The sequence below is a fragment of the Cnephaeus nilssonii genome (assembly GCF_951640355.1).
Source record: "Cnephaeus nilssonii genome assembly, chromosome: 3".
NCBI lineage: Eukaryota > Metazoa > Chordata > Mammalia > Chiroptera > Vespertilionidae > Cnephaeus > Cnephaeus nilssonii.
In genome coordinates, this window is record NC_137074.1 from 104,164,666 (window position 1) to 104,192,497 (window position 27,832).

At 44.1% G+C, this 27,832-nt stretch overlaps 3 protein-coding genes across 3 annotated transcripts in view; 1 reads left to right on the plus strand and 2 right to left on the minus strand.

The window, feature by feature from the left end:
- WWTR1 (WW domain containing transcription regulator 1) overlaps window positions 1-27,832 on the plus strand; it is a 204,243-nt gene that overhangs the window by 175,219 nt on the left and 1,192 nt on the right. The gene's annotated exons all lie outside the window — the stretch shown is intronic.
- On the minus strand, window positions 421-27,832 carry LOC307095071 (transmembrane 4 L6 family member 4-like). The gene is made up of 4 exons (XM_079764240.1): window positions 27,498-27,832; window positions 26,678-26,767; window positions 12,542-12,678; window positions 421-624 (listed from the first exon to the last, which is right to left on the minus strand). The coding sequence occupies exons 1-4, from the start codon at window positions 27,669-27,671 to the stop codon at window positions 441-443; spliced, it is 585 nt and encodes a 194-aa protein (XP_079620366.1). The 5' UTR covers window positions 27,672-27,832; the 3' UTR covers window positions 421-440.
- On the minus strand, window positions 14,069-15,551 carry LOC307097239 (ras GTPase-activating protein-binding protein 1-like; the record flags this gene model as incomplete). The annotated part of the gene is given in 2 exon segments (XM_079767242.1): window positions 14,069-14,778; window positions 14,781-15,551. Coding segments are annotated over 2 exon segments (1,410 nt in total). The 5' UTR covers window positions 15,481-15,551.

Here is a 27,832-nt window from a genome sequence, read left to right on the forward strand (position 1 = left end):
GTTCTTTCCCTGGAGCCTATACCATATATTACATGGCAACTTTAACCCTCTCTGTAGCTCTAGTTAGGAAATGGGGAGAACATTTCAGGCCAGACTATGATGCTCTATGGCGACACATGCCCACATCCTGGGGACTTTCACATGACATCATTGCACATTTCTCTATGCATACCCAGTCCTTTGCCTCCAGGACTATGGTCAACTGAGTGTGAAGCTAAAAGTTTGCATCCACTTGAGCCTGGAAATGTTAACATGCACAGAGAACAGAGTTTCTGGGTTCCAGCAACACAATGTCACTGTTCCCTGGGTTGACAGAGGGGGCTGCCAGACAGTCCAGCCTGGCTGTGGCTTTCTGTAGGTGCAACCCACTCCACCATGTCATTCCACTAGTGCTGGAGGCCAGCCTTGGCTTCCCATCCTGAGGAGTAAGGACAAAGATCTCAACTTACCCCGCAGCAGTCTCCACACAGGGTCCCCAGGAGGCCGTTAACCACCTGGATGGTGCAAAGAAGCATCTGGAACACTGCTATGATGAGCAGGATGGAGAAGAGGGTCAGATTCCAGGACACCACGTTTTCAGGCTTGTGGCACTTGCTCCATAAGGATTCATCATTGAGGTAATCCCTGTCAGGGGCATGGGAAAGAAAGGAAACAGCTGTAAAATGTAGGCAATACCTAGACTAGAAAGTCACAATAGTGATTTTTCTTTTGAAATACTTTTTATCCAAAGCATAATCTCAATAAGAAATATATCACATAATACCCATATTTTTAACAATACCTAACGTTTCTATAGACTATATACTATATACTATGTGTTAAACTCTGTTCCAAATATTTTACTTTTTACCTATTTTATTTCTTATAGAAGCCTTAGGCTTCTTTTATTCTTTTTCACAAATAAAGACATTGAGGCACAGAGAGGTTAAGTGAGTTCCCATAGGTCACAGAGCTAAGTGACAGAGTGACCTTTGTGAGCTGACGGAGAGGATGGGTAAATTCAGTATCGATTGGGGAGCCAGGAAAATGAAGACACTCCAGGAACAGAATCTCACCACCTGGGTGGTCCTACCTACTGTGATTTGGGACCATTTGGACATTTGACACAATTCTGCCATGTCTAGTGGCCATCTGAAGCCATGTAAAGTATAATCGTGTCACATAGTTAAAGGGGAGAGCTTGTCTTTCTTAAAGGCCTAATTCTCACCAAATTGTGAATTTGACTCAAGTATACAGGCAGTCCTCGGGTTACGTCGGACTCAACTTATGTTGTTTCGTGGTTACGTCGCCATCTCCCATTTACAGTATTTATAAAAAAAAAAAGTTCCATCATTTCGACATATGTACATATGTGCTTTATGTTTTTTATTATTTATTTACCACTAGTAAAGATCAGGAATTGTTATCTTTCTTTTAAATTTTTTTTACTGTTTCACTTCATTACTGCTGTGTATGTGCTCCATGTGAGTGACGTAGGTGCTTATGTAGGTGGGTTCCGACTTATGGCAAAAATCGAGTTATGTCACGCCATAGGAATGGATCTCTGACATAACCTGGGGACTGCCTGTATTTTTGTCAACACGTGGGAATTCCACTTATAAAAAGATTTAATTAACTAGAAGCACTAAGTAATCTGCTGCCTTAATATCCTATACTAGAGGCCGGGTGCACAAAATTCGTGCACGGAGGTGGGGGGTTCTCCTCAGCCTAGCCTGCACCCTCTTCAATCTGGGACATCCCTCTCACAATTCTGGACCACTGGCTCCTAACCGCTTACCTGCTTGCCAGCCTGATAGCCCTTCACTGCCCCCCCCCTGCCGGCCTGGTCGCCCCTCACTGCCCCCCCCCACTGGCCTGGTCGCCCCTAACTGCTCCCCCCTGCCGGGGTGCGGCGGGCGGTGGAAGGGAACTCTGAGCCCCTGCTGGGGTGCAGTGACCACAGGGAGCTCTGGGCCCCGGGTTTGAAGGCCGACCATGCCCCTGATCACAGGAGACCCAGAGTTCCGCCCTGCCCCGGCTGGACCCCAGAGCTCCCTTCTGCCGCCTCGCCCTGGAGGGAGGGAGCTCTGAGCCCTGGCTGGGGTGCGGCGGTGACAGGGAGCTCTGGGCCCTGGTTTTGAAGGCTGGCCATGTCCCTGATCACAGGAGACCCAGAGTTCCACCCTGCCCCGGCCAGGGCCCAGAGCTCCCTTCTGCCGCCATGCCCCGGCCAGGGCCCAGGGCCCAGTTGTTTGGTCATCCCTCACTTCCCCCCTGATGGCCTGGTTGCCCCATGCAGCCTCCTGTTTGGTCGTCCATTTGGTCATTTAGGTTGTGATGGCCCCTGGCTTTTTATATATTAGGATAACAAAAGCCTAATATGCTGGAGTGTCTGGTCGACTGTTCAACCAATCAAAGCATAATATGCTAATAACTAGAGGACCAGTGCACAAAATTCGTGCCGGATCGGGCCTAAACAGGCAGCCGGACATCCCTCTCACAATCCGGGACCACTGACTTCTAACCACTCTCCTGCCTGCCTGCCTGATCACCCCTAACCACTCTGCCTGCCTTCTTCATTGCCCCTAACCACTCGTCTGCCTGCCTGATCACCCCTAACTAGTCGCCTGCCTACCTGATCACCTGTAACCGCTCTCCTGCCTGCCTGATTACCCCTAACTGCTCACCTGCCTGCCTGATGCCCCTAACTGCTTGCCTGCCTGCCTGATCACCCCTTGCCACCTCTGCCTGCCTGCCTGATTGCCCCAAACCACTTGCCTGCCTGCCTGATTGTCCCTAACCACTTGCCTGCCTGCCTGATTGTCCCTAACCACTTGCCTGCCTGCCTGATCGCCCCTAACCACTTGCCTTCCTGCCTGATCCTCCAACCACTCACCTGCCTGCCTGATCACCCCTAACCACTCGCCTGCCTGCCTGGTTGCCCCTAACCACTCTGCTTTGGCCTCTGCTGCCATGGCTTCATCTGGAATGACGTCCAGAAGATTGTTCAGCTGTCTGGTCTAATTAGCATATTACGCTTTTATTATTATAGATTATTATAGACTAGGGGCCCAGTGCACAAATTCGTGCATCTTGAAAGGAACTGTGGGCCGTGAGGCTGCAGTGGGCACAGGAGTGGGCCTTGGCCCATCCTCCATGACCCCACCGTGCCCCTCCCACACGGCCCCTGGCCCCCCTTCTGCTGGCAGCCCCGCTCCCACCTCTGCTTTCACATGCTGGTGCTGATGATGCTGGCCCCGCTTACAACCGCTGATGGCACAGAGTGACTGGGGCCAGAGCCAGAAGCAGGTGCAAGTGGTGGCTGCTGCCCCGATCACCCTTCAGGAGCAGGAAGAGGTGGAGAAACCCTTAGGGGCGATCAGGGCCGGCAGCCCCCACTCGCACCTGCTGATGGCACCAAGAGATCAGGACGGGCGCCAGGCGCCAGCAGCGGATGTGAGCGGTGGCTCTGGTTGCAAGTGTGAGCGGGGCCAGTGCCAGCAGCAGGTGTGAGTGCCTAGCGGGACTGTGGCATGGGGGAGCAAAGAATTTTCAGTAACCACCAGAGGCTCACCCCGATGACAGCGACTGGTGCCCCACCTTGGTCTGGTGCCCCAGCTTACCTGCTCCATCTTGCCACAGCTGATGCCCATCATGTTCTGCACTCTGCACCTTCTGCCAACGCCCACCATATTCCACGCGCACCCCATGGTGGTCAGTGCACATCATAGCGACTGGTTGATCAGTTGTTCTGCTGTTCGGTCTATTTGCATAGTTGACCCGTCAACCAGTCACTATGACGTGCACTGACCACCAGGGGGCAGACACTCCGACAGGTAGGTTAGCTTGCTGCTGGAGTACGGCCAACCGGGACTGAGTGAGACAGGCTGGACAAGCCCTGGAGCCCTCCCGTGGTCCCTCCCCGGCTGCCCAACCTCCTGCGTCCCTCCCGGGCCCCGATCATGCACCAGTGAGGTCCCTCAGCCTGGCCTGCACCCTCTCGCAATCCAGGACCCTTTGGGGGATGTTGGAGAGCCGGTTTCAGCCCGATCCCTCAGGACAGGTTGAGGGACCCCACTGGTGCATGAATTCGTGCACCGGGCCTCTAGTGTATTTTATAAAAACTTTGAAATAGGAGAACTGCAATACATTTACAAACTCTGTGTGTAGGGAGTCCACTGCGCGACAACGGGAGTCATGCCGTGAAGGAGGAAAGTGAAGCACGCTGTCTTCAACGCCAAACACAGGAAAACGTTCAGATCTTTGGGTCATTATCCTTCCTCTCACATTCTCAGAGCCACAGATTGGTCTGCCCCTCTGCCTTTATGCCTCCCCTATCCTCCCAAGGCCTCAATGGGAAACCATCTGCATGTGGCTACTAAGTCAACACCCACCTTATTGGTTTTAGACCTTTTTGACATGATGAATCTTTTTGTAATCAGTACACACTTATTTAATACATTCTGTGTAAAAATTTGAAAAATGTTTGCAATGACAGAAGTTATCTTGGCATTTAACAGTGGAAAGAACAAAAGAAAGGGCATTTCCTCTTGCTTTAAAGATAAAACATTGTTCATAGCATCGATGGACCTTTCCATAAAAGCACATGTTCTAGCTGCTCACTAGCTGTGCGACTTATCTGTAAAATGGGAACAACATTATCTATGAAATCATAGAATTATTGTGATTAAATGTGTTAATACTAGTAGAGTGCTTAGGACAGTGTCTGGCATATAGTACGTCTCAATAAATGCTAGTATTATTATTTCACTTAATCTGAGCTGTCTGGTCTAAAGGAAAGTCTGGTATTTTGGATTTCGATGGACTTGGGTTTGAATACAAGCATTCCTCTCACTAGCGTGTATTCCTCATACAAGTTGCTTATCCCTTTCCCAGTGGCAGTACCAGTTTCTTCCTCTATAAAAGAGGCTAAAACCAACCTCTCAGTTGTGAGAAGTCACTGGGATCCCACACTGTACGTATTGTTGTGTAAGACCTCTTTTCAGTACTTACTATTTTTTAAACACTCGTCTTTCTGTTCTGCATTTCTCCATGTAGTCCTATCCCTCTTTACAGTTTTTAAACTTGATGATGACAGGGAGTTACAGGGAGACAATATTTTCCAGGCACATTTGGTAAAGAGAAAACCCTGAGATAAAGTGATTGGCAGTCCTGAGTTCTTCCCTCTTCTGAAGGTGTGTGCAGTGGGCACACTCAAGCCCTGCTTGTGAAGCGATGTTCCCATACCCAGCTCTCATGCACTCACTTTAGAGAGTGGAAAAGTACTTTTTAAAAAGTTTTTCTACAGGTAACTATGCCTTTAGCACCTCCTGGTGGTGAGATCAGCTCAGCGGGGAACTTGGAAGCAAGGATTGAGTTTGGTGCCTGGAGCAGTCCTTTCAGTCCCACTCACAAACCACCACACGTGCCAGTCCAGGCCCTTCTCCCATCCCCCAAACTCCCAGGTTCTGAGACTCTCAGAGATGCCCAACTCTCCAACCTCATATTCCTTGGACCTGGGGGCTGGTCATGTTTCCACACCCTGTGAAGCAAGGGGAGCTGAGGCAGTGGACACCCAGTTTACTGAGCTGGAGTTTGACAGCATCCTGCTCTTGGGAAGGGCATTCCCATGGAGCAGCAGTAAGCCATCAACATCGGAATGGAGCCGCATGGAGTTCATGCAACTCACTTCTTGCAGCTGAAGGAAGGGCAGGGGAATCCCACTGCCTCACTGGCCACTCTGCCTGGTTTCGGTCCCCTTCTGTGCTTCCCAGCATTCTGTGTCATCGTCTGGGCATCTGTCTGTCTTCTCTTCGGATTGTACACTCACAAGGACAGAGACCATGGCCCCTGTGTCTGTCCCCAGTTCCAGCACAGGGAGTTTCCATAAGTAACAGCAGCTTGCACCTACTGTGCCCTGCCTGTGTTCCGGGCCCAGGGCCAGCTGCTTTACATCACCTTCCCAGCCTAACAGGACGTGCTGCTCTCCTTGAACAAGACCTGCCATAGAGTCGCCTTCAGGAAACAGTCACAGAATGAATGAACATACACCCACCGCGGATTAAAAAGTTGAGGCTAGAAATGGGAGTGCCTGGATTTGATCTGAGGTCTGTCTGACTTCAAAGCCAATGCTCTTAACCATTACACAAATCCCTCTATTTAAGAAAGTATATTTCCTGGGGCTATTTGAAATATGATGGATAAAATACATATGTATGTCTCTAATGGTATGTTAATCAAGATTTATTCATATCATGATAAATCTTGATATCTTCATGTGAGTGTCTGTATCTTCATGTGAGTGCCTGAGAAGATTGAGTTAAATCACAGAATCAATAAAGGCATAGTTACCTGTAGCAAAACTTTTAAAAAAGGACTTTTCCACTCTCTAAAGTGAGTTCATGAGAACTGGGTACGGGACCATTGCTTCACAAGCAGGGCGTGAGTGTGCCAGGGGATGTGCTTGGCCCTTAATGTACTGAGACCAATGTACTGCCTGGGAGTGTGACTTTGAGTCTGTTGTGTTTCCTTTTCCCCCTCTTTTTTTTAGACATAGATTTCCTCTAAATCATTTTAAGTTTCATCAAGGATAGTATCATTCACATAACACAATAAATAGAAAAACCTGTTTAGTGCTGCGCTGATGCTGTAGTTAGAAACAATCAGAAAAGGGTCCTTGGAAGAAGACAATCTGTCGTTCTCAGCCACACCCCCATGTGGGAGAGAGGGAGCCATCAGGGGAAGAACCTCAGGAGATGCTCAGCCTTCTGAAGTCTGAATGCTATGCTCAGGCAAGACAACTGAATGGCCAAGGGCCCCAGCAGTCCTCTGTGAGATGAGGGGGCTTTTCACAGTAAATTTGGGCATCCCTGCCTGTGGTATGAGGATGTTAGAGGCCACATATTCCTGTTTAGCTATAGAGAAGGGTGGGGATATTTTATGTGAAACTTGTGAACACACTCGACCTCAGGTCACAACAGCACCAGTACCGCCACCTCCCCTGCCTGAAGCCTGCTCTGGGTTCTTAACTTTTCACTGTAAATTAATAAAGGGGTTTGAGTTAATAAACGAGTGCCTTATAGATTTTCTAGTAATGAACCCATCCTCCACGTGCAGGAGGACTAACAACCACCTTTCCTGACCCTCCCGGTGCGTCAGTCACTGTGCTGGGCGGAGGGGCTGCAGTGGAGAACAGGGCAGAAGTGGTCCCAGCCCTCGTGGAGGTTCGAGTCCACGCAGCAGTGTCTGGTAGGCTGGCTGTGACGGTGGAACCGCCTTGTGTCTGTCATATTCAATACAGTCACTACCAGCCATGTGTGGCCACTGAGTATTTGAAAGATGACTAATGTGACTGAGGAGTTTTTAACTCTATTTCATTTACATGAATTTAAATTTAAATAACTACGTGTGGCTACTGGCTACCATATTGGACAGTGCAGTGTGGAGGCAAAGAATGTGTAATATGAGGAGACTGAGCCTGGAAGTTAGAAGATGTGAATTTGAGTTGTGCCTCTGCCCCCAGTTGGCAGTCTGACTTTGAGCAAGTCAAATTTCTTAAGCCTGTCTTGGTTGGAAGTAAATTACCCTTTGGGGTTGTTATGGATATTAAATAATAAATGTGTTTTAAAAAGTTTTATTTTTATTTTTATAAACCACAAATCACCATAGAAATATGAAGTGTTATTTTAAAGATTTCTATTAACATTGACTCTCATGAAGAATCTACAATGTTATCAATGTCATTAGCTCTAAATTTGCACCTTAAATATCTGTTTAGTTATAGACCATTTGGAGTATTAGTGAAACTTTGAGCCCAGTTAGTATTATTGTTTTTTTCTTTTAAAGTATGTTTTTAAAATATATATAATTTATTGAATTTTTACAGAGAGGAAGGGAAAGGGATAGTTAGAAACGTGGATGAGAGAGAAACATCAATCAGCTGCCTCCTGCACACTGCCTACTGGGGATGTGCCCGCAACCAAGGTATATGCCCCTGACCGGAATTGAACCCCGGACCCCTTAGTCTGCAGGCCGACGCTCTATCCACTGAGCCAAGCTGGCTAGGGCTAAAGTATGTTTTATTGATTTTTAGAGAGAGAGAGGAAGGGAAAAGGTAGAGAGACAGAAATATTGATGAGAGTGAAATAACAACAGACCCCAGAGAAATTTGAAGAATCGTAAAAAATACTATGAGCAACTCTACTCCAACAAACAGGTCAACCTCGAGAAATGGACATATTCCTAGAAAAATACTACCATCCAAAACTCAACCAGGAGGAATAAAAAAATCTGAATAGGCCGATAACCATGGAGGAAATTGAAGCAGTAATAAAAAAAGTCCAACAAACAAAAGCCTGGGAACAGACAGCTTCACAGGGGAGTGTTATCTAACATTCAAAGGAGAAATAAAACAAACCTATCTTCCTCCGACTATTCCAAAAAACTCAAGAGGAAGACACACTTCCAAGCTCTTTCTACGAGCCAGCATTACCCTATCCCAAAACCAGATAAAGACAATACAAAGAAAGAGAATTACAGGCCAATATCCCTCATGAACATAGATGCCAAAATCCTCAACAAAATTTTAGCAAATCGAATCCAGCATTACATTAGAAAGATCATACACCATGACCAAGTGGGACTTATTCCGGGGATGCAAGATGCTACAATATCTGCAAATCAATAAATGTAATACACCACATAAACAAACTGAGAGATAAAAACCATATAATCATATTCATTGATGCAGAAAAAGCATTTGACAAAATCCAACACCCTTTCTTGATAAAAACTCTCAGCAAGGTGGGACTAGAAGGATCATACCGCAACATAATAAAAGCTATATATGACAAACCCACAGCCAACATCATACTCAATGGGTAAAAATTAAAACCATTTCCCCTAAGAACAAGGACAAGACAGGCATGCCCACTTTCACCACTCCTGTTCCACATAGTACTGGAAGTGCTGGCCATAGCGATCAGAAAAGAAGAAGAAATAAAAGGCATCCAAATTGGAAAAGAAGAAGTAAAACTGTCCTTATTCGCAGATGACATGATATTGTACAAAGAAAATCCCAAAGACTCCATCAAAAAACTACTTGACTTGATAAATGAATTCGGCAATGTAGCAGGATACAAAATTAACACCCAGAAGTCTATAGCTTGTCTATACACCAATAATGAACTCACAGAAAGAGAAATTTAAAAAGCAATCCCATTTACCATTGCAACAAAAAAATTAAGATGCCTAGGAATAAACTTAACCAAAGAGATAAAGGACCTGTACTCAGAAAATTTCAGGATGCTGAAAAAAGAGATAGAGAAAGACACAAACAAATGGAAGAATATACCATGTTTATGGATTGGTAGAATCAATATCATTAATATGTCCATACTACCCAAAGCAATCTATAGATTCAATGCAATCCCCATTAAAATACCAATGGCATACTTCAAAGACCTAGAACAAATTTCCCCAAAATTCATCTGGAATAAAAAAAGACCCAGAATAGCTGCAGCTATCTTGAGAAAGAAGAACAATGTTAGAGGGATCACAATACCAGATATCAAGCTATACTACAAAGCCATTGTTCTCAAAACTGCCTGGAACTGGTACAAGAACAGACATATAGACCAGTGGAACAGAACAGAGAATTCAGAAATCAACACAAGCAGTTATGCTCAATTAATATTTGACAAAGGAGGAAAGAGCATACAGTGGAGTCAAGACAGTCACTTCAATAAATGGTGTTGGGAAAACTGGACAGATACTTGCAAAAAAATGAAACTAGACCACCAACTTACACCATACAGAAAAATAAACTCAAAATGGACAAAGGACTTAAACGTAAGATGGGAAATCATAAAAATCTTAGAAGAAGCCATAAGCAGCAAAATAGCAGACATCTGTCATAGCAATATCTTTACCAATAAAGCTCCTAGGGCAATGGAAACTAAGGAGAAAATAAACAAATGGGACTACATCAAAATAAAAAGCTTCTGCACAGCAAAAGAAACCATCAGCAAAACAACAGGAAAGCCCACTGCATGGGAGAACATATTTGCCAATATTATCTCTGATAAGGGTTTAATCTCCAACATTTACAGGGAACTCATACAACTTAACTAAAGGAAGATAAAGAATCCAATCAAAAAATGGTCAAAAGACCTAAAGAGACACTTTTCTAAGGATATTCAGAAAGCCAAGAGACATATGAAAACATGCTCAAAGTCACTAATTATCCTAGAGATGCAAATGAAAACAATGAGGTACCATCTCACACCTGTCAGAATGGCTATCATCAACAAATCAACAAATGGCAAGTGCTGGAGAGGATGCGGAGAAAAAGGAACCCTCCTTCACTGCTGGTGGGAATGCAGACTGGTGCAGCCACTGTGGAAAGCAGTATGGAGTTTCCTCAAAAAATGTAAAAATGGAACTGCCATTTAACCCAGTAATACCACTTATAGGAATATATCCCAAGGAAACAGAAACACCAATCAGAAAGGATATATGCACCCCTATGTTCATAGCAGCACAATTTACAATAGCCCAGATTTGGAAATAGCCTAAATGCCCATCAGCAGATGAATGGATTAGAAAACTATGGTACACAATGGAATACTACCCTGTTATAAAAAAGAAGGAATTCTTACCATTTGTAACAGCATGGATGGAACCAGAGAGCATTATGTTAAGTGAAATAAGCCAGTTAGTGAAAGAAAAATACCACATGATGTCACTCATTTATGGATAATCAAGACCATTATAAACTGATGAACTAAAATAAATACAGAGGCAGAGAAGCATCGAACAGACTGTCAAACTACAGCAGGAAGGTAGGAGAGGGTAGGGCGGGGTACGAGATCAACGGAAGGACTTGTATGCATGCATATAAGCATAACCAATGGATGCAAGACATTGGGGTGAGGTGAGGGCATGTGCAGGGGGTAGGGGAGGCTAGGGGAAGGTCAATGGGGAAAAAAAGGAGACATATGTACTACTACTTGTAATACTTTAAACAATAAAATAAAATTTAAAAAAGAATTATAAAGTATTGTAACCATGTTACAGAATATGGAAAGATAAAAAGTCACTAAAATGCTATCAAATATAATAAAATAAAAAAGAAATATTGATGAGAGAGAAACATCATTGATCAGATGTTTGCTTCATGCCCCTACTGGGAATAGAGCCTGCAACCTGGGAATGTACTCTGACTCAAAATCAAACCAGAGACCTTTTGATTCATGGATCGATGCTTAACCTCTGAGCCACACAGGCTGGGCAGTGAGTAATCATTCTTGTTTTTTTGTTATAAGATTTGCAATGGAAGCCAGTACTTTGTTTATTAATATTGTTAGTTGTCTCATGTGTTTGCTAATAAACTTTGAATGTCAGTGGAGACTCCGCAAATCTCCTTCCCTCAGGCCAGATGAGGTGGCCTCTTTCATGATTTTTCCTGGTCTCTGTCAAAGCAGCAGTTAGAGGTGAGATCTTGTGCAACTTAAGTCCACGCTCCAGTTGTGCCTCACAGAGCAACATGCCTGAGACTTGCAAATTAAGATGACAGGAAAAGATGCTCAACATCACTAATCATCAGAGAAGTGCAAATTAAAATCACAATGAGCTATCACTTCACACCTGTCCTAATGGCTATTATCAACAAATTAACCAACAAGTGCTGGTGAGGATATGGGGAAAAGGGAACCATTGTGCACTGTGTGGGAATGCAGACTGTTGCAGCCACTATGGGAAACAGTATGAAGTTTCCTCAAATAATTTAAAATGGAACTGCCTTTTGACCCAGCAATCCCATTTCTGGAAATATATCTGAAGACCCCGAAACACTAATTCTAAAGAATATATGCACCCCTATGTTCATAGCAGTGTTATTTACAATAGCCAAGATCTGAAAACAACCCAAGTGCCCATCAGTAGATGAGTGGATAAAAAAAGCCCTGGTATATTTATATAATGGAATACTACTTGGCCATAAGAAAAGAAGGAAATCTTACTCTCTGCAATAGCATGGATGGACCTGGAGAGCATTATGCTAAGGAAATAAGCCAATCAGAGAAAGACAAGTACCATATGATTTTATTCATATGTGGAATCTAATTTATAAAACACTAGGTAAACAAACAAAATAGAAATGGACTCAAAGATAGAGAACAGACTGACAGCTGTCAGAGAGGAGGGTGGTTGTGGGGATGGGTGTAAAAGGTGAAGGGATTAAGCTAAAAAATAAAAAAACACCTCATAGACACAAACAACAGTATGGTGATTACCAGAGGGAAAGGGGGCGGTATGGAGGTTAAGAAGGGTATATGGTGATGGAAGGAGACTTGATTTGGGGTGTTGAGCCCACAATATAATATAAAGATGATGTATTATAGAATTGTACACCTGAAAACTATATGATTTTATTAATCACTGTCACCCTAATAAATTCAATTAAAAGAAAAAGACGACAGGACAAATGCAGTGTCTCCCCTTTGGCCATTTATCTGACTGTGCCCCTTGTGGTGACAAACGGGCACTGCAGGATGTACCTTACCCGTCATGGAAGGGGTAGCCCCACTCGTTATCATCCATGAGACATTTAGGACCACGCCTGACTGAGATGATTGAGATGACAAATGAGTACCCAGCACCCAAGAATCCAATCCCAGCAAATATTATGGAGGAGAACATCTGAAAGAGAATAAGAGAGACAGTTAGGTTCTTAAGTTGGTCCACAGGTTGTTCTCAGCACACCTAACTAGCCTGCTGTTGAGCACGGGTAGCTACGAGACGTTACAGGCAGATGTCAGTCTTTCCAAAGATGGGGCCTCTGGGGTCTCCTATAATGATTTTGGTGTCCTGTAGCACACAGGCTCTGCTTATGAGAAAAATCGGAAGTCTAAAAATTCTCCTTGAGATCGAAATCATTAAGTCCAACCTCTCTTCCATGTGGTAGCAGCCTTTGAAATATCTGCAGACCTTTTAATATCTTAAACATGTTTTGCATTTAACATAACTCCTCCCCTTCCACTATCTAAAAGTTTTCTCTTCTTTGAGTTAAACAAGCCCAACATTCTAGTTCTTTCAAATGTTTTTATATAACAGAGATTACTAGCATCTTTCTTTTTATTTAATCATAAAATCAAAATAGAATTATATGCCTGTTAACACTAGAGGCCCGGTGCATGAATTCATGCACCAGTGAGGTCCCTCGGCCTTGCCGGTGGGATTGGCTAAAACCGGCTCTCCAACATCCCCTGAAGGGTCCCGGATTGTGAGAGGGTGCATGATTGGGGCCAGGGAGGGACCGCAGGAGGGCTACAGGGTGTGTCTGGCCTGTCTCACTCAGTCCTGATTGGCCGGACCCCAGCAGCAAGCTAACCTACCGGTTGGAGCGTCTGCCCCCTGGTGGTCAGTGCACATCAGAGCAAGCAGTTGAGTGGCCTTAGCATATCATTAGCATATTACTCTTTGATTGGTTGAACGGATGACTGGACACTTAGCATATTAGGCTTTTATTATATAGGATGAAAGGCATAAAGAATCCTAAAGCCCATTCAGCTGTTTCTTACAGATACAAAAAAAAATTAGGCCCAGAGATGCAATTTCCATTCTAAACAGTAATAAAAGAGTAGTGTGGAGACATTAATAATTTTGAAAGTAGAGTCATAAAATTATCACCTCTATTGCTTTACTTTGCTCACATGAAGGTGTACTGCAAAGCACATGATTTTAAAAGTCAGCGGACTCAGGCTCAAATCTCAGCTTTGCTACTTTTCTCTGTGATGACTCTGCATAATGTATTTCCTCAGAGTCTTAGTTTTCTCATCTATAAAATGGGCCATAAAGCCTACCTAAAGGTCTGTTGTAAAAATTAGATGTCTGGAGGGAACAGTCATACTTCAAAAATCAATATAGTAAAATTATTTTATATTTTATTTTATTTTATTTTATTTTATTTTATTTTAATTGTACAAACTTAAGCAGTTTATAAGAGACCAGGGTCATACTGCAAGATACCAAAGGATGGTTGAAGAAATCACCATTCTGCAGGAATGGGGTTTGTACTGCTGCGTGAAGATCAGTGAAGATCAATGCACTGCCTTGGAGCAATTCCCCTTCCCACTCCAAATCCTGGTTTCTGCACCATGCCTCCATGGGGAAGGCCTCTCATTCCACCACCCAGCCCACCGCGAGGGCCTCCAGGTCCCTGCAAGCGGTTATCTCGCCAGTCTCCTTCCCGGGCAGCTCGATTCTTCTTCTCTTCCACATTCAGACGGACCTCACCCCTGAACATGATGGTCCTGTTGCTAAGGACCTTTAGGACAGGCTCAGAATCATCAAACACAACGAAACCAACATTGGGTAATTTCCCACCACTGTTAATGCGCAGCTCCACCACATTCCCATAATTTTGAAAGAAATCTTTAAGCTCTGACTTGTCGATCTCATGAGGCAGATTGCCAATGAAGAGTTGGTGACTGTCAGGGTGTCTCACGATTCTTCGCGGTTCAACATCGCCTTGCTCACCAGCCTCAAGGATTGGTCTAGGTCCCCTCTGGGAAGGAATATTTATCCATTGTTCTCGAACTCTTTGATCCCTCTGAGGCCGCTGCGGTGGAATCTGAGATTCAGGCTTAGACTCTGGGCGAGGCTGTGAAGCTGGTACTTTAACAACATGAGGTGGTATCCCAGTAACTGGAACAGCTCCACTGGGTGGAAGGTTCTTACTGGTCACAGATGCCCAGGTAAATATCCTCAAGTCTTCCTGCGCTGTCTGAGCGATGTCTGTGGTGCTGGAGAAGAACTCTTCTGAGCATCCTCAGGAGCAGTTTCCTCCAATACTGGCTCACACTTCTCCTCTTGGATTTCAGATACAAGTTCTTGCTCCAGTTCTGGTTCAGGATCAGGCTCAGGTTCAGCAACAGGTTCCTGTAAATGTTCTTCCAAGTCATTGCTGACAGTCTGATCATAGAAAGTTCCAGAATCATCAGGTACCACTTCTGGTGTTTGCTGTCTTTCTTCAGGTTCCTCTACTTCTTCCTCAGATTCCTCCTGAGGCTCAGTGACAAAGCCACCAAAGACCTCATCTTGGTATCTGAAGATATCATTGTGAATGTAGAACTTATTTGCAACAGAGCCCTCAGCAGCAAGGACAAATGTCTGCATGAATCTCTTCAAAGCCTGGTTGTTATTGAAGAGCAATCCCATCACCTGGACCACCACACCATCATTCAAAGTGGCATGAGCATCAACATGGCGAATCTTAGTGTGGCAATTGGTGAAGTTCTGTGACAACACTTTCCTATGGATTTCTTTCTGTCCGTAGACTGCATCTGCTGGCTTTCCATTTGAATCCAATCCCCCGTGGACATAAGAAGAGTTCTTTCCATAAAATCTGTGCAGCATGTCTGTGGCCTGGTTCAGCAGTGTGTAATACTGTCTCACGAATTCCCGCCCGACCAGCAGGGGACTAGGCTTCTCCATAGCCATTGCTTTGGTCAATTCAACCTGCGTGGCTGAGTGGGAGAGGAACAAGCTTTGCTCCACTGCTCGGAGGAAGGAGAAAACTTATATTTTATATAACGTAATTTAAAATAGGCATATGTCACTGAAAGTTTATATATTAATCTTAGTTAAGAGCTTATTTTGAAACGTCTTTATGGGAAACTGAGATTTGGGTTTATGTTAATTATTGCCTTATATTGGGGTACATATGGTAATTTACAGAGTTTTCCAATCTCATGGAGCTTATAATTTTTTTTGTGAGTTCTTGCAACAACACCCTTGGGGATATGCTGCTCCAGTTTGGAGAGAGCTTATCTAGCTTCTCTGTCTCTGAGCCACCTTCATGCTCCATCCAAATCGCTGTTCAGTTAGACCAGATGGTGTCCCTCTAGGAATGGCCAGATCACCCCAGTGCAGCCATTGAGAACTTCCACTGAGGTCAGTGTCCGCTAATGCCATGTCTCGCCTTTCAGAGCAGCTCTGAATGGTCTGGAAATACCTGCTGATGTGTGGTCCTTCATGCCAGAGTGGGTGTCTCAACGAAAAACAGATTCTATAAAGGGAGGGTTTCTAACATCTTAAAAGTGGTCAAAAGTGTTTCAAAGCCAGAATCGCCACTACATAAATGGTTAAATATTCTTATAATTATATTTTTGTAAAAAAGATTTCAATAATCATCTACTGCAAGCACCTCACTTTCTAACTAATACAACTAGCTTCATTCCATCAGAGCCTTAGATGCATAATCTCATTTAGTCCTCTTAACACACCTGTGATGTGGGTAGTATAATGTACACTTTCCAGAGAAAGCTGAGACAACTAGAACTTAAGATCATTGCTCTAAGTCAAATAGTGAAGCTATAAGATGGGGCTGAGTCTCTGGACACTGCTTCCAAAGCCCATGCTCTTAATTTGGGACTTTCTTGTGTTGCATGTCTAGAACGGGCTGAGCTAGACTATGAATCTGGGTCTCCTCCCTCCCAGTCTAATGTCCTGTAACTCCCACTATTCAAATACATGCACACCCATGACACTAACACCAGATATTCTTATTCTCAAGTTGCCCTGTGGATGGTATTGGTTCTCTCACAGAACTAAAACAGCATATAAGAAAACATCTTTTTGCTTACTTTATTTGAGTTTTAATTATTAGTCAGGAGTTATTAAACTACTGATTAAGAATCTTAGAGTATCTAAATTTGCTGTAATTGAAAAGAAAGTATAAAATAATAAAGAGAAACTTCCTTTAAATTGAAGTCAGGAGGCTGGGGGGAGCTTTTAAGCCCTACTTCGACCATGGAGCCGTCAGTAAGAACTGTTTACAAGAGCTCTTCCAACAGCCTTTCTCCAGAAAAGAGGGTCCTCTCCTTTGTTTCTTGGGACTTGCACGTGGTTCACCATTAAACTGCATGTCTCGAGTTGCAACTTTTTGTTGTTTCCAAATAATCCCATTTTGCTGGAGAAATAGACTATCTATTTTTTTAAGGTCAACAAAAGATCGTATTTATCGGAAGACTAGAGGCCCAGTGCATGAAATTCGTGCATGGAGGGGGGTGTCCCTCAGCCTGGCCTGCACCCTCTCCAATCTAGACATCCCCTTCACAATCCGGGACCACTGGCTCCTAACCGCTCACCTGCCTGCCTGCCTGCCTGATACCCCCTAACCCCTCTGCCTGCCTGCCTGCCTGATACCCCTAACTGCTCCCCTGCCTGCCTGATCACCCCTAACCACTCTGCCTGCCTAATCTCCCCTAACTGCTTGATTGGGGGCAGGGACAGCCCAACAAGGGGCTGTCTGCCTACCCAATCACCCGTAACCACTGGCCTGCCTACCTGATAATCCCTAACTGCTTCCTGGGGGGCAGAGCCGGCCCTGTAAGGGGCCGTCTGCCTACCTGATCACTCCTAACTGCTGGCCTGCCTACCTGATCGCCCCTAACCACTTGCCTGCTTACCTGATCACCCCTAACCGCTGGTCTGCCTGCCTGATAACCCCTAACTGCTTGCTGGTAGGTGGGGCCAGCCCCACGAGGGGCCGTGGTGATTCTGGCCTAACGGTCGTTATGGTTGTGATGCCGTTATGGTCTCTGGCCTTTTATTACATAGGATAGTTTGGGAGTCTGAGGAGACCTGGCTTCCAGCCAACATGTCTTTGCCTGACAAATGTTTGTGGATACCTGTCTTTATAGAATGGTTGCTGCTTTGTCCAGATTCTCAGAACAAAAGGGAACCTGGCTCCAGAGCAAGGCATGATGCAATGGCTCCTAGGGGTGGGGTGGGGCTGCTAACGAAGGGCTCAGCCTTGCCCAGTGTAGGCCACTGTGCTAACATGCAGGCCCTGCAGTACCGTACTTTTTGAAAAAGAAGTAAGGTGTCTACAAACTTTAGTGAACTCTATTTTGAAAAGTTGGCAGTCAATTCCAAACAAACAAAACAAAAACAGATGCTTCTGGCCACTTGGAGGGTGGTGGTCCCTGGTCCAGGGCAGCTGTGGCTGGGTTTACAGACTGGCTTGGCTGTTCCTTTGATGGGCATTGGCCTTGTGGACAGCTGGACAGTCATTTGAAGGTGTCATCCTCAACTCACACCAAGGGCAGATCCCAACCCGGTATGTGGACGAGGGAGTTTAGGGAGCTCAGATGGACAACTAGAATTGGGCAGAGCAAATGTTTTAGATCATATTTGACTCAATTGGACTCGTAAAAGCATGATTTCTCAGCATTCCTTTTGGACTGCACTTAAATCTAATCAAAAACAAGTTCTGTATGATACTTGAATGTTATTTCACATCTCACTAAGGTTGTATATAAATCTAAAAACAAAAGATTAAAAAAAATCCTTGTTTTGAGAGGAACCAAGATGGTGGCATAGGTAAACATCTGTACTTGCTGCCTCCCACAAACACATCAAAATTACAATTAAAATATAGAACAACTATCATCCAGAACCATAGGAAAGCTGGCTGAGTGGAAGTACTACAACTAGAGAGGTAAAGAAGAAAGTGCATTGAGACTGGTAAGAGGTGTGGAGGCGTGGAATGGGCTGGTCCGGCATCTGGGCGTGTCATTTTTTTAATCGGGAGGGAGATTGCCTCTTTGGAGGTCACCTGGAGGAGCAAGGAGTTCCAGTGCCACACCAGACCCCCAGCCCGGGGTTCCAGGGCTGGGGAAAGAAGTCCTACAGGCAGTAAGAACTTCAGACTGTAAAAACCAGTGCAGATTGGAGCTGAGTGACACAGGCTGATAAAGACCCAGCTGCTCTTAAAAAGCCAGCACCTTGAACTGAATTTACAAGCTCCCGCTTGCTCTGAGCTCCAGTGCCAGGCGAGGCTCTGGGGACCCAGACACGTATGGGGAGAAACTGGACTGTCTGGCATCGGGCAGGAACTCGGGAGTGGCTTTCTTCCAGACAGAGGTGCTTGCAGTGGCCATTGTTCCCGTGTTGGGACCTCCCCGGTGCTGACTGGCAGACATTTCTGTTCACTCCACCCTGGAGATTCCCTGAGACCTCACCCCACCCAATGTACAAACCCACCCAAGCTGTGCACAGCAGCTTTTGAATATGAATGGCCTGTCCTTTCTCAGCCTAAAGCCCATCAAACAAGCTGCATCTGGGTTAGGGAGCCCCAAAGCGATCAATAAAAGGCCCAAGGCTGGCACCAGCACCAGCCTGCCTTGCTTCATAGCTGGGCCTCATCTGGGCACTTCCAAACCTGATTCTAAGAGGAGGAATCTGCAGATCTCTCTGTAGCTCCTGCTGGGTGGCCCCAGGCAGTGGCTGACTTTGCACCTCCATGGAGATCCAAGAGCCAGTGTACCCAGTGGTCAGTGTGAGACCGTACCAGGTTATAACTCTTCACAACCATAAGTGACACACACAAGGGGCAGACTCAGTGAGCACCAGAGCCCCACTGAAGCAAGTCTTGCCTCATAAGGTTATCTCCTACACAGCAACTCTCCCACTGTAATTGCAGTGGGTCCCCACAGCCAGTTGGCCTGGAGGTCAATTCCTCCCAGTGATACCAATGGCAATCAAGGCTCAACTACAACACAGCTCACAAGGTGTGCACCAAGAGTGTCCACCTCAGGTGATTGGGGAGGCTGAGCCACTGGGCCCTATAGGACACCTACTACACAAGGCCACTCTATCAACTCAAGGAGACTTAGCAGCTACCCAATACATAGAAACAAACCAGGGAAGCACCCAAAATGTGAAGACAAAGAAACATGTCCCAAATGAAAGAAATGGAAGAAAGCAAACTACTGGATATAGAGTTCAAAACCATAGTTATAAGGTTACTCAAGAATCATCTAGAAACCTTCGAGGAACTTAGTGAGACCTTCAAGGATCTTAGTGAGAATGCCAAAAAAATGGAAAAGGACTAGTCAGAAATTAAGCATACACTGAGTGAAATAAAGAATAATATATAGGAATTCAATAGTAGATTAGAGGATACCAAGAATCAAGTCAATGATTTGAAGTATGAGGAAGCAAAAAACACCTAACCAGAAGAGCAAAAAGAAAAAATAATAAAAAAATATGAAGATAGTGTAAGGAGCCTCTGGGACAACTACAAGGGTACCAACATCTAAATTATAGGGGTGCCAGAAGAAGAGAGAGAGCAAGATATTGAAAACCTATTTGAAGAAATAATGACAGAAAACTTCCCCTACCTGGTGAAAGAAATAGACTTACAAGTCCAGGAAGCGCATAGAACCCCAAACAAGAGGAATACAAAGAGGACCACACTAAGATACATCATAATTAAAATGCCAAGAGCAAAAGACAAAGAGAGAATTCTTGCTTAAAAGCAGCAAGAAAAAACAATTAGTTACCTACAAGGGAGTACCCATATGACTGTCAGCTGATTTCTCAACAGAAACTATGCAGGCCAGAAGGGAGTGGCAAGAAATATTCAAAGTGATGAATAGCAAGAACCTACAACCAAGAATACTCTACCCAGCAAAGCTATCATTTAGATTGAAGGTCAGATAAAGAGCTTCACAGAAAAGAAAAAGCTAATGAAGTTCATCACCACCAAACCAGTATTATATGAAATGCTGAAGGGTATTCTTTAAGATAAGGAGGAAGAAGAAAAAGGTAAAGATAAAAAATTATGAACAAAGTGACAATAAATAAGTAACTATCAAGTGAATCTAAAAATCAAATGAATAAAAAATCTGAGGAACAGAATAAACGGGTGAATGGAATAGAAGCAGGGGTATAGAAATGGAACGGACTGATGATTCTCAGAGGGAAGGGGGTGTGGGAGGGTGTAGGGAGCAGTTATAGGGTTAAGCCTCGGCTGACCTGCTGGCAAAGTCACAAACAAGTCCCAGCTTGGAGGACACAGTCCTCTAAGCATAATTAAGCTTGATCTTGTGACTGCTCCCTAGATCTTTCCTGGGTAGCTAGTGGGCTGTGGGAGGGGCAGCAAGTGCTGCCAAAACAAGTGAAAATTACAACAACATTGTAGATTACCTTGTTTGTCTCTGATTATAAATAAAGCCTCAGCTTTGCAGTCTGGATCTGTTCTGTGGCCTCAGCAAGGCACAGAAGATCCACCTAGACCCAGCTTTTTCTCTTTGTCTATCATTTCTCCATCCTTCATTGCCCCCGCTCAGGCTCGCTGAACCCTTGGCTGTGCTGGCGTGGAACAAGTGGCGCCCAACTTGGGGCTGAGTGCAGCACAAGCGGCACTCAATGCGGACCTGAGTGTGAGGGAACTTCAATTGTCAGGTGAAAGGAGCCCCTAAGGCGTGCGCACGCAGTAAGTAAGGAAGGGGTACTGTACTAGACTAGGTGTAAAACATGGGAAATTCAGGATCGCAGGGAAAGAATGTATGCATATCCATGCTTAAGGCTATGCTCTAAGCAAGGGGCTGTTCTGTGAGGTATGAACAGCTTTTCGATTTTTTGGAAAACTTGCCCATGGTTTTAAATATAGAGGCATGGGAGAAGGTAGGAAAACAACTTCGTGATCGTTATATAGCTGAAGGTCCAGAGGAAATGCCTGCCTCTGCTTTCAGTCTGTGGTCCCTGATTCGGGACTGCCTAGAGCCCACTACAGAAGGGGAGTGGAGGAAAGTGGCAGGGAAATGCAAATCTTGGCCAAATTGGGTGATTAGTTATTATTTTGGAAAGCAAAAAAGAAAGAAAAAATTTAAGATCTGTTGCTGAAACTTCCCCTGAAGTAAGCAGGATGTGGGGGAAGGGAAACACTTGGTGATCCAATATGGAAGCCCACTCTCTCAGTATGCTAATTTAAAATTTCCTTTCTCGCCATAAAAAAGCCTTAAAAATTTAGAAATGTGTCTGGAATTTCTGTACTCCTGGGGAGAGAACCTAGCTGTAAGACAGAATGTGCGCATAGTCCAATTTTGGACATTTAGATTGTCTTAAGCTGGAATCTCTCTGCAAAAGCTATAGAAAATGAAAAACCCAGAACTGTTTTTTTTTCTTTCCTAAGAAAAACAGCGAAAAAGTCTTCTCCAAAGAAATTCAAGCTAATTCCAGCAACAGTATTCGCATTTCCATAATAAAGAGTAATTTTCAAAATGCTAATGAACCTTGTTAAAAAGTTAACTTTTATGGCCTTCAAGAAAACCAGTAAATTCTCTGTTATAGAATTTATCCAAAGTAAATGCCTTAAAATAATTGAAATTGGATTTGAGTCTCCAAACCTGGTTTTCCAGAGCCACTGGCAAATAAAAAGTAAAGTTTAAATTTGCCTCATAAAAAACCTAGAGGACAGAATTGAATCTATGTCTTGTATTTTTCTTAAAAATATAAAGTGTTATTCATTTCATCTAGGAAATGCTAAATATATTTGTCCTGCCAGCTTTAAAAGTTCAAAGTGCAAATTAAATTGGGAGAAATTATATAGTTGTGGTAAATGTCTAAAGTATAAGAATTTATTTTTGAGAAAGTAAAATGTTGTGTTTTCTCTAATAATTAGGAATTCAAAATAAGTTGCTTATTATTGGTCTAATTAAAAAAGAGGATTAATTCTGTGATCCCAACCAAAATTTTTCTATGCAAAAACTAGTTTAAAATCTAATTATCTTAAGATAATTATAAAAGGTATTATAATATTTAAATCATATATGGATATATATATTTGATGGGTTTTTTTCATGTTAAAATTTCAAGGCTTTAACAGAGATGATTCTTGGAAAGCTCCAAGGGCCCGGAGTAATACAAGAAATTTATTCTCTTTTCTTTAAGGAAGTCTTTTTAAATTTAACAGATCTAATATACTTGAAATTGACCACACCCGGCTAGCTCAGTTGGTAGAGTATGAGACTCTTAATATACTTGAAATTGCATGGAAAGCCTTATTAAATAGAGATTAATAGATGTATTTTAAATATTATGAAGGTTTTGGCCTCTAAAAATGCAATTACTAAAACAGAGAGGGGGAGATGGAGATAGATTTTATGTGTCACCTCAAAACAAACTCAGTCATGTTCTTTATACTTTAAATTGTTTGAACTGCGATGCAGAGGGTCGTACAGCAGCCGAAAGGCATCAGACCTCCTGTACAATAGCCTCCACGGGGTTAGCCCGATGGAAGGTATGCACAAACTGGACAATGGTTTGGACCAGATCCAGTAATGATGTGGGGAAGAGGTTGTGTTTATATCTTTCCAGAAGGAGCAGTGCAGCCAATTTGGGTGCCAGAGTGTTACGTGCATCACCACAATGGACCCAGAGAAGCTCCTTGTCCCATCGTTCAAAAGACTGAAAGTTGCCCCGATGACAGCAAAGTGGAAAAGGAAGATGACGAAGGCTCGCAAGAGACCGAGGTGCCAACATGGGGTCAGCTGAAGAAGTTAACAACCTAGGCCCAGCAGATGGCAGAAAAGCAGGAAGTAGAAGCTACTCCCTCAACCATGTTTCTGGCCCTGCTAGCATTGGTTAGCTGCCAGTCTTCTGCAAACTCTTGCACAGCCAAGTCCGAGGACTCTTGAGTAAATCAGCAAAAGAAACTTTCATTTAGTAGGAAAATGTTACTGTAGTTTGATTTCATTATTGTTGTGTTGCATTGGCATTATTGTTGTGTTGCATTGGCATTGTTTTATTAATAGCCATGTCTGGGTTTTGCATTTGCATTGTTTTGTTATTGGGTTTTGCATTGACATTGTTTTGTTAATGTTTTAATAATCAGAAATTTGTTCTTGATGTTTAAATTTTACTTCCATTATTAGTAGCTTAAATTTAAAAGAAAGGGTGAGATGTAGGGAGCGGTTATAGGGTTAAGCCTCGGACTGACCTGCTGGCAAAGTCACAAACAAGTCCCAGCTTGGAGGTCACAGTCCTCTAAGCATAATTAAGCTTGATCTTGTAACTTCTCCCTAGATCTTTCCTGGGTAGCTAGTGGGCTGTGGGAGGGGCAGCAAGTGCTGCCAAAACAAGTGAAACTTACAACAACATTGTAGATTACCTTGTTTGTCCCTGATTATAAATAAAGCCTCAGCTTTGCAGTCTGGATCTGTTCTGTGGCCTCAGCCAGGCACAGAAAGATCCACCTAGACCCAGATTTTTCTCTTTGTCTATCATTTCTCCATCCTTCGTCACCCCCGCTCAGGCTCGCCGAACCCTTGGCTGTGCTGGCGCGGCACAAGAGGGTGCGGGAAGAGATTAGAAAAAGATCATATATGCATGCATGCAATACCTATGGACACAGACAATAGGGTGGCAAGGGCCTAAGGTGGAGTGGCAACCAGGTGGAGGGGAGCTATGGGGAAAAAAAAGAGGGACATCTATAATAATCTCAACAATAAAGATTAAAAAAAAAACAACCTTGTTTTAACAGGTTAGTCTTCACCTCTATTCAATACCAAGGAATGAGCCGGTAGACTGTTAAACAATGAGTCTTCTTTTCTTTTCACTCAATATCCTTAATTGCTTCCCCCTCCCCAAATTCTCACCTTCAACTTATTCCCCCAAATCTTCCACATTGTACAAGATTACATTTCAAGGGGAAAATGAGTTATGTATTTCTTCCTATCTTATTAATATAAAAATATCACATTACAGGCAGTCCTCGGTTATGTCGGACTTGATGTATGTCGTTTCGTGGTTACGTAGCCATCTCCCATTTATTTATAAAAAAAATGTTCTATCATTTCGATATATGTACATATGTGCTTTATGTTTTTTATTATTTATTTACCACAAGTAAAGGTCAGGAATTCTTATCTTTCTTTTAATTTTTTTTTTTTTTTTTTACCATTTCACTTCATTGCTGCTGTGTATGTGCTCCATGTGAGTGACATAGGTGCTTATGTAGGTGGGTTCCGACTTACAGTGAAAATTGAGTTACGTGGCGCTGTAGGAACAGATCTCCGACGTAACCTGAGGACCTACTGTATATATTACACATGTAATATAATTATACTAGAGTCCCAGTGCACGGATTAGTGCACCAGTCGGGTCCCTCAGCCTGGCCTGTGAATTGGGAGACGACACAGGTCAGGCCAAGGGACCCCACTAGTGCATGATCAGGGCCAGGGAGGGACTGTCAGAGGGACCACAGGAGGGCTCCAGGGCGTGTCTGTCTTGTCTCTCCCAGTCCTGATCAGCTGGACCCCAGCAGCAAGCTAACCTGCCAGTCGGAGCATCTGCTCCCTGGTGGTCAGGGCACATCATAGTGACTGGTTGAACGGTTGAATGGTCAGAGGGACAATTAGCGTATTAGGCATATATATATATATATATATATATATATATATATATATATATATATATATAGATCACATAAATTGTGGTTATTTTACATCTTTTTGTAAATGAGATTTAAAGACTATTATAATAATTAATGCTTACTTGGGACTCGTGATGGTGTTACGAAGGTGAGAACGTTTTCTTTGAATGATCTTTCATCTCCCATGAAAATCCGTGTGCTATGTTCTGTGCACCAGCCTCAGCCCTTCATATGTGCTCAGTAAGTATTGTTTGATTCAATAAATGAGCAAATGTGGAGAGAAACAATGATGACATGATTTTATTTCAGAACAGATAGCTTTCCCTTGAAGAAGTTAAGGTATAGTTCATCACTGGGCTCTCAAGTCTCTGAGGTGGACAACTGAACCTCAGGAGATGGGAGCAGGAGTTGGCCTTACTCCTCACCCCTCCTTCATTCCAGTTCTACCTTCATCTTTGCCACATCAGTGTATTGATCTCCTAATACTTTTCTTTAAGTCAACCCTCTCTTTCATTCATTCATATCATCATCTGCATGAAAAGCTAGGATCTTTAGCAAACAGAGCACAATATCATTCTTTGTTAATTTGCTGGCAATCCTGGAGCTGGGGGCTTGTTCTTTTCTTAGAAAAGGAGGTCATGAGGGGTTAGGAATAGTAAGAACTTTGTTCCACCAAAGTAAGATTTTCTTTTTCGTGATAGACTTAAAGGATTGAAGGAAAATTGAAAAGGGGGTAACCTGCCATGCTATTGAAAAATATAGCACATCTGAATACCAGCAAAGCGTGTCCTAAATTGGGAAATTATGATCTAGTCCAACTTCCTCATATTACAGGTAAGCAAAGGGAGGCAGAGAGAAGGACAGAGACTTGGCCAGCTGTGAAAATGGGACCCGACCTTACATCCCATAATTCTTCCCACCCTGAGAGGAACAGGGAGGCCTAATCTCTCTGCCTGTCTGTGAAAATATGGATGGCTGCATAAGGAAGAAGTCCTGAGGCAAAATGCAGGGAGAAGTGGAAAGAGCTGGGCACTGAGATAGTGAACTGGCAGTGGTGTGCATGGGGAATTTAGGGGGCTAAAGGGGAGAGGAGGTTACCATTTGTTATCTTTCCAACCCCTCTTTACAGATGGACCAGAGAAGGAAATGACTTGCCTAGGGTCTCAGGGCCTCCCATGGCTGGAGGAGAGGGCCACTCCCCATCTCTGCCTTCCCAGCCTGGTTCTTTATATGGCTCCACTGCAGCCCTCCAGCTCTGACATCTCTGCTTGTTTGTGAAATCGGAGGTGGCATCTTAAATGTATCGTTATAGTTACTTTCCATCCACAGGAAGAATTACATCTTTATCCCTGCACCAGCTGTCCCCAGAGTCCTGCTTGGGGCTGGTTACTCCTCTGCACCCCTTGAGATGTCCAGCAGGAGGGGACAGTGTACCTGGGAATAATTATGGTGTCTGCCCCCCTGGTAACTCACCGCAAATCTCTTCCCACACCTCTCGTTGCCACAGCACCCACAGCAGTCATTGTACTTCAGGTCCAAGAACAAGTTAGCAGGAAGGAGCATCTGTCAGCAAGAGAAGCACCTCAGAATGGGTCTGGGTGTGAAAGCAAGGCCCCCACCTGCCTGGCTGTGTGAGGAGCCACAGCCATGATGTGGGACTTGGTGGCTGAAGGTTATGGCAGGAATGACAGAGCGTGGCTGGTGGGGTGGACCAGTGTTACGGAGTATTTTGATGTCATTTGACTTAACTGCAGTTTCAATGGACCAAGATTGCAACCTCTGACACCCCCAGTCTCCATTTAGATGGTGGGTTAGGAAAAGAAAACAAACAGGTGTCCTGGATTGTCATGATAAGGATCTCTCTCTAAAGCAGAAGCTCCCAGTCTCTACTGGAAACAGGAACAAGGAAGCCTTCATGCACGAGTGGAAGAAGAATCCTCTGACACCTATTTCTCTTGGTGGTTCAGTCAATCAATTTGCTATAAAGTGTATTTCCACCCCCCCTCCTCCTCCCCCTAGCACCCTCTCTTGTCTGAATTGAGAAATTCTGTGACCTTCAGTTTGGTTCCTGGAGCTTAATTGGCCCATGAGAACCGCCAGACCAAGTTTAAATGACCTAGTGATACAGCAAACAGGTCCTCGTAGGCCCTAATGGAGAAGGAACAATAAGGCACTGACTTTTCATCAAGCAATGCTTAGGCTTTTGTTAGCAACTAAGCATCTTCCTGGTTAATAAGTGCCCAATTTTGGAAGAATGGGGTGAAAATCTCCTTCAGGGGATTTTAATACTCACCAAGAACCCACTTCCTAATATTCCTCCGAAAAACCAGACCTCTTGGGAAAGGTGATTGATGTTGTCTATCTCTTTTCCTCCAGGGAAGAACAAAAGGATGTTAGCCAGGAAGGCAATCATGGAAAGCAGAATGAGGGTGCTCCCCAGGATCTTGGCACACCCCCCGGTGCACATGTTGGGGAAGGATGGCACAGGACTGGGAAAAACTTCCCTCACTGCCTCTTTCACGGGGTCTCTTCAAAGTTATGAGCAGAGGGTCCTAGTCAATGTCCCAGTTCAATCCGTATGTTGGAGCTGAGAAGCCAGTCAGCCTGGGAACTGTGTTTTGGAGTTGC